The following is a 14,238-nucleotide window of genomic DNA, read 5'->3' on the forward strand; positions in this document are numbered from 1 at the left end:
TCCATCTTATGTTTTCATCATCCCTTTCCCACTACTTTGCATTCTTACTTTGTTTTCCATTCCCATTAATTCTTTCCTCTATTGCGTCTTCATTTCTATGTCTCTGACACTCGGCATTCCTTTCAATCATCTCTTCATGGAAACCACACAATTATTTTTAGAACTATGGAACGTCAAGGAACAAAAGTTTAGAAGAAACTCCAATTTGAGAGTAAATTCTGCTTTTCAATAATTATGTTCTGACTTTTTGTCACATACATGAAGCTTATATACAACATGCATGTATGTACCCACACATGCACACACATAGTTACTTATATCACATTCACTTTATTCATACAGAATGCCAGCTGTTCACTGAGTAAAATGGAGGACAGTTTTGGTATCAACTAGAAGAGGCTTCCCAAGTGGTGCTAGTGGTAAAGAACCCACCTGCCAGTGCAGAAGACATAAGAGACACAGGTTCTATCCCTGGGTCGGGAAGATCCCCCGAGGAGGGCATGACAACCCACTCCAGTATTCTTGCCTGGAGAATCCCATGGACAGGGGATCCTGGCAGGCTACAGTCCATAGGGTTGCACAGAGTCAGTCATGACTGAAGTGATGCAGCATGCAGAAGAGTTTTTATGTTACACCCTGCTATGATTTTGCTAACTCCTAGGAATCTCTTCTTCACCTCAGCCCATTCCTGACCTCACCTAAGGCTGAGACTGGACCTGCTCCAAATAAGCACCACAAGCCCCTTTGCTTATGTTTGTCACTTATCACACTGCTTTTCATCCAATATTGGTCTTACTTCCTTTCCATACTGTGGTTTCTTCATGACAGAGCCTGTGTAGCTTGTCTTAATGTCCCATCAGAGCAAAGAAATATTTCTATAATACCCAAATTAATCAATGAGTGGATGATAAGTAAATGATCTTCTGGATCATGTGATTAACTTCTTCCTTTGATATAGCCAAAATTATTTCCTGGGAATTACAGGAAAATTCAGGTATTCAGATGAATCTTTTAAAACCCAACTCTTCTGTTCTCTCTCTTCTCAGACATTTCCAAAGACACAGATTACAGTTGCCCATCATTGTTTAAAGTAACAACTGTGCTTTGTGAGAAAAGTAGTCTTGGCAATTGCTCTTATAAATTATCAAAAGTCTCCAATGTGGATGATTTGTAGTAATTTGACCTGTATTTTATTCCCTGTTCCATATACCCCCTCATTTTGTGCTTTTTTTGGATGGTTCTTGTGTCTCATGTTCTCTTCCAATCCTCACTGTTCTCTCTAGTTCCTTCATCTATATTCTTAGTCCTCCCTATATACTCTGCTTCATTATGAACATTATTTTTATCAGAACTATAGCATGGCTCCTCTAGCTCTTTACTGTAGCAGTGAGGTCAGCTAGGTTTGGAGACATGGATTTATGAATAGTCAGTATTAAGTTGGTCAATAAGGCTCTAGGACTAGACATGTTTTTTCAGGTTTGTTCTTGGGGACCCTTTCTGGTGAAGGGAATGGGAAAAGAGAAAACAAGTAGATAGAAAAGAACCAACCATTGAGAGAAGCAAGATGAAATTCATAGTTTTGCAGCAGTAAGATTAGAAGAGAACAAATGCCAAGAATATGGGGGATGGATAGTAGTAGTTAATAATGCCATAAGTAGAGAAGGAAAATAAAGAAGAGTTGAGAGAAGCAATAGTCAGGATGTCCGATTCTCTGTGTTAAAATTTCTGCTCTGTCATTGAGTAGCTGTGGAGCATTAAAGCTAGTTTACTTAATTTCTCTGCCTCAGTTTCCTCATCTGTAAAGTGAGGAATAAAATAGTGTCTAATACAGTACAGATTTAATAAAATCACACATGTAGAGTGCAGTGTGCTGTTTGGCATATAGCAAGGACTCCAGACATGTTACTTATTATTCCCACTATTACTACTAACACTAACATTGTTAAATATCATTGTATATGGTGAAGATTGTTCACTGATAACCTTGGCAGCAAAACTTTGACTGAATTATTTTGTAGGTAGACTATAATTATACTAAATGTATGACATGGAGCAAATAGTTGATAGAGCATAAGATATGAATTACAATTTAAAAACACTAATTGGCATTTTATCATATTCTAACAACTGTGCAAACATAGTTTCTATGTCTATTTTGTGGTAAAGGAATCTGAGACTTGGACAAGACTTGGACAAGTCAAGACACCTGGTCATGTAAAAGAGTTAGTAACTTGGAGCACAGCAATATAAACTTCTGTCAGCCTAGGCCCATACTCTGTATAGCAGAGGCAAATACACATCACAGCAAATGGTTAAATGCATCGTGGTGTATCCACACAAAAGGCTGTTACGTAGCAATGAAAGACAAATGAACAGCTATAGCCAATAATTTTGGTGAATCTAAGTAATATAATATTAAGGCATAAAATCAGATAGCCACAACTTACTTAAAGGTTTTTACTCTTTTACCAATTTCAGATCATCTGAAACTTAATAATAGTCTTCCTGGAATATTTATAGCAGATATATAGCAAATATAAGCATATATTAACAAAAGAAAGAGGCAAGAGGAGAAGGGAGTGACAGAGGATGAGATGGTTGGATGGCACCCCCGACTCAATGGACATGAGTTTAAGCAAGCTCTGGGAGATGGTGAAGAGTAGGGAAGCCTGGTGTGCTGCAGTCCACGGGATGACAAACAGTCAGACATGACTGAGCGACTGAAAAACAACAACAACAAAAGCCATGTTGGTTAGATGAGGAAAGAAGTGGGCAGATTTGAGCAGGCTGCTTTGGGGTTGAGATTCAGGAGGTTGGTTATCTTAGGTGAAGAGTGACAAGAAGAGGTGATGGATAATGTTCATAGAAGTAAGTATGATTCATCATCAATATTCTAGTTGCTGTGTTGAATAGTAAGTTAATGCTCATTTAATCATACTCAAAGCCAAAGGAGCAAGCAAGAATGTGATGCTCAGACCAATGAATAGGCTATAGCATCAACCAAATGTTATGATTAACCTAGTCCTGAGTTCCTGATGCCAGACGAACATAGGCAGTGATGATTCCTCTACCTGAGTTTCTTACGATTTGGCTAAAGATTTCTCCCTGCTATTATAAGAGTCCTGCCTAAAAATTTTCTCTCACTCTAGATCTCTAGAATCAAACTCTAGACAAAGAGCTTCGATCAGAAAATCACTGTAGAACTTATTAGAGTGAGAAGAGAAATAGGAATGGTAATTGGAAACATGGAATATACCTTAGATTGGGGAAAAACAATTTGGGGAAACTTTGTGGTTCATTGGCTTATTGTAGGTCTGACAGTTACAGTGCACATGTATTGTGACATCTTTTTTTTCCATAAGGTTTTGGAAAATTATTTTGAAGCTAAACCTGAATCTCTCAGTTCTAAGATGAATATTACCCAGTTTTGGATTCTCCATGATATACTGGCTTGAATGTCCTGATGCTGAGTGTGTGATTTGACTACGGTGGATGTTATTTTGAGTAAAATGATGTGCTTAGTCTTACGATGGAACGAATAAAGAAAATATAGGAAAATACTCTCATATCTCAGTTGTTATCCTTGCTTTTACTCTTTATATTTTCAATTGGAAAAGTTTCACAATATAGAAAAATATAATGAGACCAAGACAATGAAATACATACACTTAATATCTAACTTTAACAAAGCTTAACATTTTCCCTTTTTGGTTTCAATTCTTATTTTGAAAATATCAACTGTTATGGATACAATTAAAACCCATACTACTTGTTTATGTTATCCTCTATCCTTCCTCCTTCCCCAAACAAGGCACCCACTATCCTAAATAAAGTAGTCATAATATATATTATATCTGTTTTACAAAAATAACACAGTATTTTCACATTTGAAAAATTCATATCTGCCGTACTTTTCTAACATCCTGAACTGGCAGTTTTCAGTTAATACATGTTGAAGACTTAAGCTTATTGATGCATGGGTTCTGGTTTCAAGTGCTGTGTAACATGAGTAGATCACAATTTAAAATATATATATATATAATATGCAGAGTACATCATGAGAAATGCTGGGCTGGAGGAATCACAGGCTGGAATCAAGATTGCTGGGAGAAATATCAATAACCTCAGATATGCAGATGACACCACCCTTATGGCAGAAAGCAAAGAAGAATTAAAGAGCCTCTTTATGAAGGTGAAAGAGGAGAATGAAAAAGTTGGCTTAAAGCTCAACATTCAGAAAACTAAGATCATGGCATCTGGTCCCATCACTTCATGGCAAATAGATGGGGGAACAGTGGAAATAGTGGCTGACTTTATTTTCCTGGGCTCCAAAATCACTCCAGATGGTGACTGCAGCCATGAAATTAAAAGACGCTTACTCCTTGGAAGGAAAGTTATGACCAACCTAGACAGCATATTGAAAAGCAGAGACATTATTTTGTCAACAAAGGTCTGTCTAGTCAAAGCTGTGGTTTTTCCAGTGGTCATGTATGGATGTGAGAGTTGAACTATAAAGAAAGCTGAGCACCGAAGAATTGATGCTTTTGAACTGTGATGTTGGAGAAGACTCTTGAGAGTCCCTTGGACAGCAAGGATATCCATTCAGTCCATCTTAAAGGAAATCAGTCCTGAATATTCATTGGAAGGACTGATACTTAAGCTGAAACTCCAGTACTTTGGCCACCTGATGCAAAGAGCTGACTCATTTGAAAAGATCCTGATGCTGGGAAAGATTGAGGGCAGGAGGAGAAGGGAATGACAGAGAATGAGATGGTTGGATGGCATCACCAACTCAATGGACATGGGTTTGGGTGAACTCTGGGAGTTGGTGATGGACAGGGAGGCCTTGGCGTGCTGCGGTTCATGGGGTCGCAAAGAGTCTGACACAACTGAGTGACTGAACTGAATTGAAAATATATATACATATAGTACAGTATTTAGCTGAATAATCCATCATTCACTGAGAATGCCTTTTCAATTCTAAAAATTATGAGTTTGTTTTGGGGCCACTTTCTGTATTCCATAGGTCCATTTAGCCACATTTTATTTCACAAAGTGAGTCTCAAAATGCTTCTAAGAACTAATCTCATAGAGATTTAATTATTTGGTCACAAAGTTATATTAAAAATCGATAATGAAAAAATAGTTTAAGAAAACAAGTTTGGAAATGAAGATACATCTAAAAATGTTATTTAAGGCCTTAATGAACATTTGGGGAGGGTCCAAGTGCAATTCCTGCCAGTGCATGGAGAACAATTTGAGAAGGCTGTATTTCCAGAATATGTTGGAATGAGATTATGAGTTTTTCTTGGGATAACTGGATCCAAGGAGGGTGCATGAGCTGTGTTATCTTGAAAGGCTTCTAGTTTGGATTAGACAGTCTTAGACTATTAAGTCTGGAGGGGTACAGTCTGATGTCAGTCCTGAGGGGGGGTTCCAAGGGATGAGCAAGGGTTTGAATTAGTCTTTTCTGGGAAGAATGCAGCAATCGTTACCTGTGGCTGCTCTCCAGTGGGCTCATATGATGCTCCAAGAGGAAGATTTTATAGGTAGGTGATTACTGTAAGGGAAAAGAAGTCAAGGAGTGATTGGATATGGGGAGATGATGGAGAGAGTCCCCCTGTTTTTGGTTTGGTCCATCAAATGGATGAAAATGATGATGCTGTTAACCAACCAAATCAAATAAAAGGGAAAAACAAGTTAGTTCATGACAACCTGAAGCAATTTTGCTACAAAAACCAACTACTTATAAAGATTCATTTCTTTATATGTTACATATTAAATAATACATTATGTTCCTTACAGGTTCATACAAAGAAATCATGAAGATGGCCAGGTGATGAAGTGTGACTAGAAGATGAGGAGCTAGAGACAGTGAGTATAGAAATTTTTTTGTGAAGTTTGTCACTGGAAGGAGATAAATAGTAGTTGGATGAAAAGATAATATTGAATGAAGGGTTTTTATAGTACAAGGAACTTTATCAGGGTATGTGGATTACGTAGAAGAACCCATTAGAGTGGACGGCAAGGAAGAAGTAAAGGAAAAAATGCTATAACAAATTCAGGGAGTAAAGTCATAGACTTAGTAAGGGCTATAGTGCTCAGTTGAATTTAAGTCCTTAAGGAGCTTGAAGAATGTACATAAATTAACTAAAATTGTTATGAGCTGTAACCTATGACCCATGACTTGGTTTTTGATTCAAACTCTTTCAGGTGGGCTCTTTGTCATTCATCATGGGCTGTGCCCCTAATGCTTCACATTCTCCAGTTTTCTTGCTTCTCATGTTCTCAGGAGCTGAAGTCCCTCCCATTGTCCTCTTTGTCCTGTTCCTGGCTATTTACCTGACCACTATGATGGGGAATGTGACTTTAGTGCTGCTCATCTCCCGGGACTCCAGGCTCCACTCACCTATGTACTATCTGCTCCGTGGTCTCTCAGTTATAGACATGGGGCTGTCCACAGTCATTCTGCCCCAGTTGCTGGCCCATCTGGTCACTCATGACCCAGCCATTCCTGTTGCCCGCTGCCTGGCCCAGTTATTCTTCTTTTATGTGTTTGGCGTTACAGACACACTTGTTATTTCTGTCATGGCTCTGGATCGATACATGGCCATCTGTGACCCTCTGCACTACCATTCAGTGATGAATCGCCAATGCTGTGCCCGCTTACTGGCCTTCTGTTGGGTGGTGTCTGTGGTGCACACCATGCTGCATGTGGGACTCCTGTTGCCTCTCTCCTGGGCTGCGGATGCAGAAGGCAACGTTCGCCTTCTCCACTTCTTTTGTGACCACCGGCCACTTTTGCGAGCCTCTTGCTCTGACATCCATCGCAATGAGCTGGCCATATTCTTGGAGGGAGGCTTCCTCATGATGGGCCCTTGTGCCCTCATTGTACTCTCCTACATCCGCATTGGGGCCACCATCCTACATTTGCCCTCAGCAGCTGGTCGCCACCGTGCAGTCTCCACCTGTGGGTCCCATCTCACCATGGTTGGCTTTTTCTATGGCACCATCATCTGGGTCTACTTCCAGCCTCCTTCCCAGAACTCTCAGGATCAGGACATGGTGGCTGCTGTGATGTACACGTCCATTACGCCTTTGGCCAACCCTTTTGTGTACAGCCTTCGCAACAAGGATGTCAAGAGTGCATTCCATAGGTTGCTTAGAGGAGAGAGGGTGGCCTCCTGATTAGCCTGATGCTTTTGAACTGCAGTGTTGGAGAAGACTCTTGAGAGTGCCTTGGACTGCAAGAAGATCAAACCAATCAATCCTAAAGGAAATCAACCCTGAATATTCATTGGAAGGACTGATACTGAAGCTGAAGCTCCAATACTTTGGCCACCTGATGTGAAGAGCCGACTCATTAGAAAAGACTCTGATGCTGGGAAAGACTGAAGGCAGGAGGAGAAGGGGGTAACAGAGGATGAGATAGTTGGATAGCATCTCTGACTCAATGGACATGAGTTTGAGCAAGCTCTGGGAGATGGTGAAGGACAGGGAAGCCTGTCACGCTGCAGTCCGTGGGATTGCAAAGAGTCAGACACGACTGAGTGACTGAACGGCAACAACAAAGAGCTGTATTGATTAGATGAGGAAAGAAGTGGGCAGATTTGAGCGGCTGCTTTTGGAGTTGAAAGCAGGGAGTGGCCCGGGCAATTTACGGAACTCCAGTTTTAGTTCTTATTGGTCTGATGCTCTGACAGCTGTGAAAACTCCCACATTCATGCCACACATGCTCAGGGCTTCCTCATCAGCAAACCTCCAGAATTTTCCTTCTGGCCATTTATCTTCAGAGGATAGAAATGTGTCACTAAGTCTGAGTTATGTAATTCCAGTTGCAGAAATATGGGAATAATGTTGTGAAATTCTGAGCTAAAGCAAAGACAGTGAAGTTAATTATAGTCACATTGAATTCCGTGAGCTGGTTTGTGGGGCGTAGGTTGGTGTATGTGAGAAAGTTAGTGGAAGAGAAGTTTAGGTAAATAGAGATGTCAATGTCTTACCTTTTTCATTAAGTGAGCAAATATATGCCCAGAAGTGAGTGTGAAACGGGGGCCATGATTCTATTATTCCACACGTGAGCCCCAGTTTCCATGGGCTTCTCATGGTATGAATGTCTTATTCTGATGTATGTGAATTCTGTTCTGTATATTAATATTTTCAGTTAATTTTAATTTACATTTCTTAAAGTAAAATATATGAAGAAAATGCAAGCTAAATACTTTGCTGCATAATACAAGAAACAGTGAACTATTTCAACAATAGATAAAATAAATTGGTTGTACTTAGATTTTTGAGAACTAGACATTGACCTCTATTTTGTGATCTCTTAAATTTACAGTGATAAACAAAACATTAAAATTGATATATAATTAACATATGGCATTGTGTAAGTTTAAGGTGTATAATGTGTTGATCTGTTACATTTATATACTGTAGTTTGATTACCAGTATAGTTACAGCTAACCCCTCTAGCATATAATTATCATTTCTTTTTTGTGGTGGGAACGATTAAGATCTAGTTGCTTAGAAATTTAGAAGTTTATGATACAGTATTGTCTATATTTAGTCTGCTGTGCATTATTTCCAAGACTTATTTATCTACTAGTTGTAAGTTTGTACCCTTAAGCAACATCTTCCCAATTCTACCCTTACGCCCAACTCCTGGTAACCACCATTTTACTCTGTTTCTGTGATTTTATTTTCTTTAGATCCCACAAATAAGTGGTATCATACAGCACTGTCTTTCTCTGACTTATCTAATGTAGCATAATGTCTTCATTGTTCACCTGTGTTTCCACAAATAGGATTTCCTTCTTTCTCATAGCTGAGTAATATTCCACTGTATATTTGTATCACATTTTCTTTACCTGTTCATCCATTGATTGACACCTAGGTTGTTTCCCTATCTTGGTTATGTCGAATAATGCTATAATAAACATGGGAGTTCAAGTATATACCCAGAAGTGGGATTGCTGGATTGCATGGTAGTTATATTTAAATTTTTTTTTGTTTTCCATAGTGGCTATACTAATTTATATTTCCACCATCAGTGCCCAGGAGTTTCCCTTTTCTCCACATCTTGGCCAACACTTGTCTTTTTGATGATAGCAATTCAAACATGTGTGCGGTCCTGCTTCGTTGTGGGTTTAGTTTGTATTTCCCCAATGGCATCCCTGATAACTCAGTTCGTAAAGAATCTGCCTGCAATACAGGAGACCCTGCTTCCATTCCTGGGTCAGGAAGATCTGCTGGAGAAGTGATAGGCTACCCACTCCAGTATTCTTGGGCTTCCCCTGTGGCTCAGCTGGTAAAGAATCTGCCTGTAATGCAGGAGACCTGGGTTCGATCCCTGAGTTGGGAAGATCCCCTGGAGAAGGGAAAGGCTACCCACTCTAGTATTGTGGGCTGGAGAATTCCATGAACTGTATAGTCCATGAGGTCACAAAGAGTCGGACACGACTGAGTGACTTTCACTTTCACTTTCAATGATTAATGATGTTGAACACATTTTCATGTACTTTTTGGCCATTTGGATGTCTTTTTAAAAAGAATCTACTCAGACCTTATGCTTATTTCTTAATCAGATGTTTTTGGTTGTTGATATTGAATTCTGTCAGATTATGGTTTGCAAATATTTTCTCCCATTCTGTACATTGACTTTTCATTGTTTCTTTAGCTGCACATAATCTTCTTAGTTCGATGCAGTCACACTTGATTTTTTACTTCTGCTCTTTGTGCTTTTGTTGTCATATACAGTTGCCCAGATCAATGAAGGACCTTCTTCCCTATTTTCTTCTAGCAGTTTTAAGGTGTCAGGTCTTATGTTTAAGCCTTTAATCCACTTGAGCTAATTTTTGTGCATTGTGTAGGATAAGGCTTCAGCTTTATTATTTTTTAATATGTGTTTGTTCAGTTTCCCCAATATCGTTTGTTGAAGAAATGATCCTTTCTCCACTGAGTATTCTTCATTCTCCTGTCAAAAACCAATTGACAGGGATTTCCCTAGTGGTCTAGTGGTTAAGAATCTGCTTTGCAATGCAGGCATGGGTTTGATTCCTGGTTGGGGAGCTAAGATCCAAAATGCCATGGAGCAACTAAGCTCTTGGCAACTACTGAGCCCATGTGCCACAACCAGAGAGTCTATGTACTGCATCAAAATGCCCTGCATGCTGCACCTAAGATGCATGCAGACGAAAGGAAAAAAAAATCAATTGAAAAGATAAATAGGTCTTTTCTAGACTCTCAACTATATTTTATTGGCTTATATGCCTATCATTTTGTATGTATCATATTCTTTTTTAAATGTATTTTTCACAAAGTGTTTATTTATTTAAATTTTTAGCTGCATCAGGTGGCTTGTTTGGGATCTTAGTTCCTGGACCAGGGATCAAACCCAGACCTTTGGCAGTGAAAGTATGAAGTCTTAACCACTGGACTTCCATATTATTTTCATTGCTGTAGTTTCAAAATAAATTTTGACATAGGAACACATGACTCCTCTGCCTTTGTTCTTTAGTTTTTTTTCAAGATTGTTTTGGGTACCCATGGTTCTTTGCAAGTCCATATGAATATTAGATTTGCTTTTCTCCATTTCTACAAAATAGTCTGTTGAGATTTTTATCATTGATTTTATAAGCCAATCTGTGAAGACTTGAATAAAATTGCATAATTCGTTGGACGATGGGTCAGGTTGCGATGAAGGACAAGCACTGTAAGCCAGGAGACTTTGAATGCCAACAGAGGCATTTGGAACAACAACAAAAAAAAAAGAAAGAAAGAAAGAAAGAAAGGATGAATCTCCAGGGGCAGTTTCTCCTTCAAAACACGAAAAAACTGGCAAATATTGATTTGGCCAAAACGTTCATTTGGGTTTTTCAATAAGATGTTACAAAAACCTAAGTGAACGTTTTGGCCAACCCAATGCCATCAGAATCGACCTTTTCAGAACTCTAGTAGGTGAAAAAGATCTTCACGACCCAGAAAATCACAATGGTGTAATCACTCACCTAGAGCCAGACATCCTGGAATGTGAAATCAAGTGGGCTTTGGAACAAAGCCAGTGGAGGTGATGGGATTCCAGTTGATCTATTTCAAATCCTAAAAGATGATGCTGTGAAAGTGCTGCACCCAATATGCCAGGAAATTTGGAAAACTCAACAGTGGCCATAGGACTGGAAAAAGTCAGTTTTCATTCCAGTCCCTAGGAAATGCAATGCCAAAGAATGTTCAAACTACTGCACAATTGCACTCATCTCACATGCTAGTAAAGTAATGCTCAAAATTCTCTAAGCCAGGCTTAAACAATACATGAACTGTGAACTTCCAGATGTTCAACCTGATTTTAGAAAAGGCAGAGGAACCAGAGATCAAATTGCCACCATTCGGTGGATTATTGAAAAAGCAAGAGAGTTCCAGAAAAACATTTATTTCTGCTTTATTGACTGCCAAAGCCTTTGACTGTGTGGATCACAATAAACTGGACAATTCTGAAAGAGATGGGAACACCAGACCACCTGACCTGCCTCTGTATGCAGGAAGCAACAGTTATAACTGGACATGGAACAACAGACTGCTTCCAAATAGGAAAAGGAGTACGTGAAGGCTGTATATTGTCATCCTGCTTATTTTACTTATAGGCAGAGTCAGTTCAGTTCAGTTCAGTCATTCAGTCATGTCTGACTCTTTGCAACCCCATGAATCACAGCACACCAGGGGTCCTTGTCCATCACCATCTCCAGGAGTTCACTCAAACTCATATCCATCAAGTTGGTGATGCCATCCAGCCACCTCATCCTCTGTCATCCCCTTCTCCTCCTGCCCCCAATCCCTCCCAGCATCAGAATCTTTTCCAATGAGTCAACTCTTCGCATGAGGTGGCCAAAGTACTGGAGTTTCAGCTTTAGCATCAATCCTTCCAAAGAAATCCCAGGGCTGATCTCCTTTAGAATGGACTGGTTGGATCTCCTCACAGTCCAAGGGACTCTCAAGAGTCTTCTCCAACACTACAGTTCAAAAGCATTAATTCTTCGGCACTCAGCTTTCTTCACAGTCCAGCTCTCACGTCCATACATGACCACTGGAAAAACCATAGCCTTGACTAGATGGACCTTTGTTGGCAAAGTAATGTCTCTGCTTTTCAATATGCTGTCTAGGTTGGTCATAACTTTTCTTCCAAAGAGTAAGCATCTTTTAATTTCATGGCTGCAATCACTATCTGCAGTGATTTTGGAGCCCCAAAAGATAAAGTCTGACACTGTTTCTACTGTTTCCCCATCTATTTCCCATGAAGTGATGGGACCGGATGCCATGATCTTCGTTTTCTGAATGTTGAGCTTTAAATCAACTTTTTCACTCTCCTCTCTCACTTTCATCAAGAGGCTTTTTAGTTCCTCTTCACTTTCTGCCATAAGGGTGGTGTCATCTGCATATCTGAGGTTACTGATATTTCTCCCAGCAATCTTGATTCCAGCTTGTGCTTCTTCGAGCCCAGCGTTTCTCATGATGTACTCTGCATATAAGTTAAATAAGCAGGGTGACAATATCCAGCCTTGACGTACTCCTTTTCCTATTTGGAACCAGTCTGTTGTTCCGTGTCCAGTTCTAACTGTTGCTTCCTGACTTGCATATAGGTTTCTCCAGAGGCAGGTCAGGTGGTCTGATATTCCCATCTCTTTCAGAATTTTCCACAGTTTCTTGTGATCCACACAGTCAAAGGCTTTGGCATAGTCAATAAAGCAGAAATAGATGTTTTTCTGGAACTCTCTTGCTTTTTCCATGATCCAGCGGATGTTGGCAATTTGATCTCTGGTCCCTCTGCCTTTTCTAAAACCAGCTTGAACATCTGGAAGTTCACGGTTCACGTACTGCTGAAGTCTGGTTTGGAGAATTCTGAACATTACTTTACTAGTGTGTGAGATGAGTGCAACCGTGTAGTAGTTTGAGCATTCTTTGGCATTGCCTTTCTTTGGGATTGGAATGAAAACTGACCTTTTCCAGTCCTGCGGCCACTGCTGAGTTGTCCAAATTTGCTGGCATGTTGAGTGCAGCACTTTCACAGCATCATCTTTCAGGAATTGAAAGAGCTCAACTGGAATTCCTTCACGTCCACTAGCTTTGTTCATAGTGATGCTTTCTAAGGTCCACTTGACTTTATATTCCAGGATGTCTGGCTCTAGGTGAGTGATCACACCATCATGATTATCTGGGTCGTGAAGATCTTTTTTGTACAGTTCTGTGTATTCTCACCACCTCTTCTTAATGTCTTCTGCTTCTGTTAGGTCCATACCATTTCTGTCCTTTATTGTGCCCATCTTTTCATGAAATGTTCCCTTGGTATCTCTAATTTTCTTGAAGAGATCTCTAGTCTTTCCCATTCTGTTGTTTTCCTCTATTTCTTTGCATTGATCGCTGAGGAAGGCTTTCTTATCTCTTCTTGCTATTCTTTGGAACTCTGTATTCAGATACTTATATCTTTCCTTTTCTCCTTTGCTTTTCACTTCTCTTCTTTTCACAGCTATTTGTAAGGCCTCCCCAGACAGCCATTTTTGTTTATGCATTTCTTTTCCATGGGGATGGTCTTGATCCCTGTCTCCTGTACAATGTCACAAACCTCATTCCATAGTTCATCAGGCACTCTGTCTATCAGATCTAGTCCCCTAAATCTATTTCTCACTTCCACTGTATAATCATAAGGGATCTGATTTAAGTCATACCTGAATGGTCTAGTGCTTTTCCCTACTTTCTTCAATTTAAGTCTGAATTTGGCAATTAGGAGCTCATGATCTGAGCCACAGTCAGCTCCCGGTCTTGTTTTTGTTGACTGTATAGAGCTTCTCCATCTTTGGCTGCAAAGAATAGAATCAATCTGATTTCGGTGTTGATTATCTGGTAATGTCCATGTGTAGAGTCTTCTCTTGTGTTGTTGGAAGAGGGTGTTTGCTATGACCAGTGCGTTCTCTTGGCAAAATTCTATTAGTCTTTGCCCTGCTTCATTGCATATTCCAAGGCCAAATTTGCCTGTTACTCCCGGTGTTTCTTAACTTCCTACTTTTGCATTCCAATCCCCTATAATGAAAAGGACATCTTTTTTGGATGGTAGTTCTAAAAGATCTTGTAGGTCTTCATAGAACCGTTCAACTTCAGCTTCTTCAGCATTACTGGTTGGGGCATAGACTTGGAATACTGTGATATTGAATGGTTTGCCTTGGAAATGAGCAGAGACCATTCTGTCGTTTT

At 39.8% G+C, this 14,238-nt stretch overlaps 1 protein-coding gene across 1 annotated transcript; it reads left to right on the top strand.

The window, feature by feature from the left end:
* The first annotated feature begins 6,234 nt into the window (after nucleotides 1-6,234).
* On the top strand, nucleotides 6,235-7,188 carry OR1B1 (olfactory receptor family 1 subfamily B member 1). The gene has a single exon (XM_086325377.1). It carries the CDS (start codon nucleotides 6,235-6,237, stop codon nucleotides 7,186-7,188), a length of 954 nt encoding a protein of 317 aa, XP_086181503.1.
* The last annotated feature ends 7,050 nt before the right edge of the window (nucleotides 7,189-14,238 follow it).

Source organism: Bos grunniens, chromosome 11 (assembly GCF_055505025.1).
Source record: "Bos grunniens cultivar Pamir isolate PY7600 chromosome 11, Bosgru_T2T1.0, whole genome shotgun sequence".
In the NCBI taxonomy this organism is placed as follows: Eukaryota; Metazoa; Chordata; class Mammalia; order Artiodactyla; family Bovidae; genus Bos; species Bos grunniens.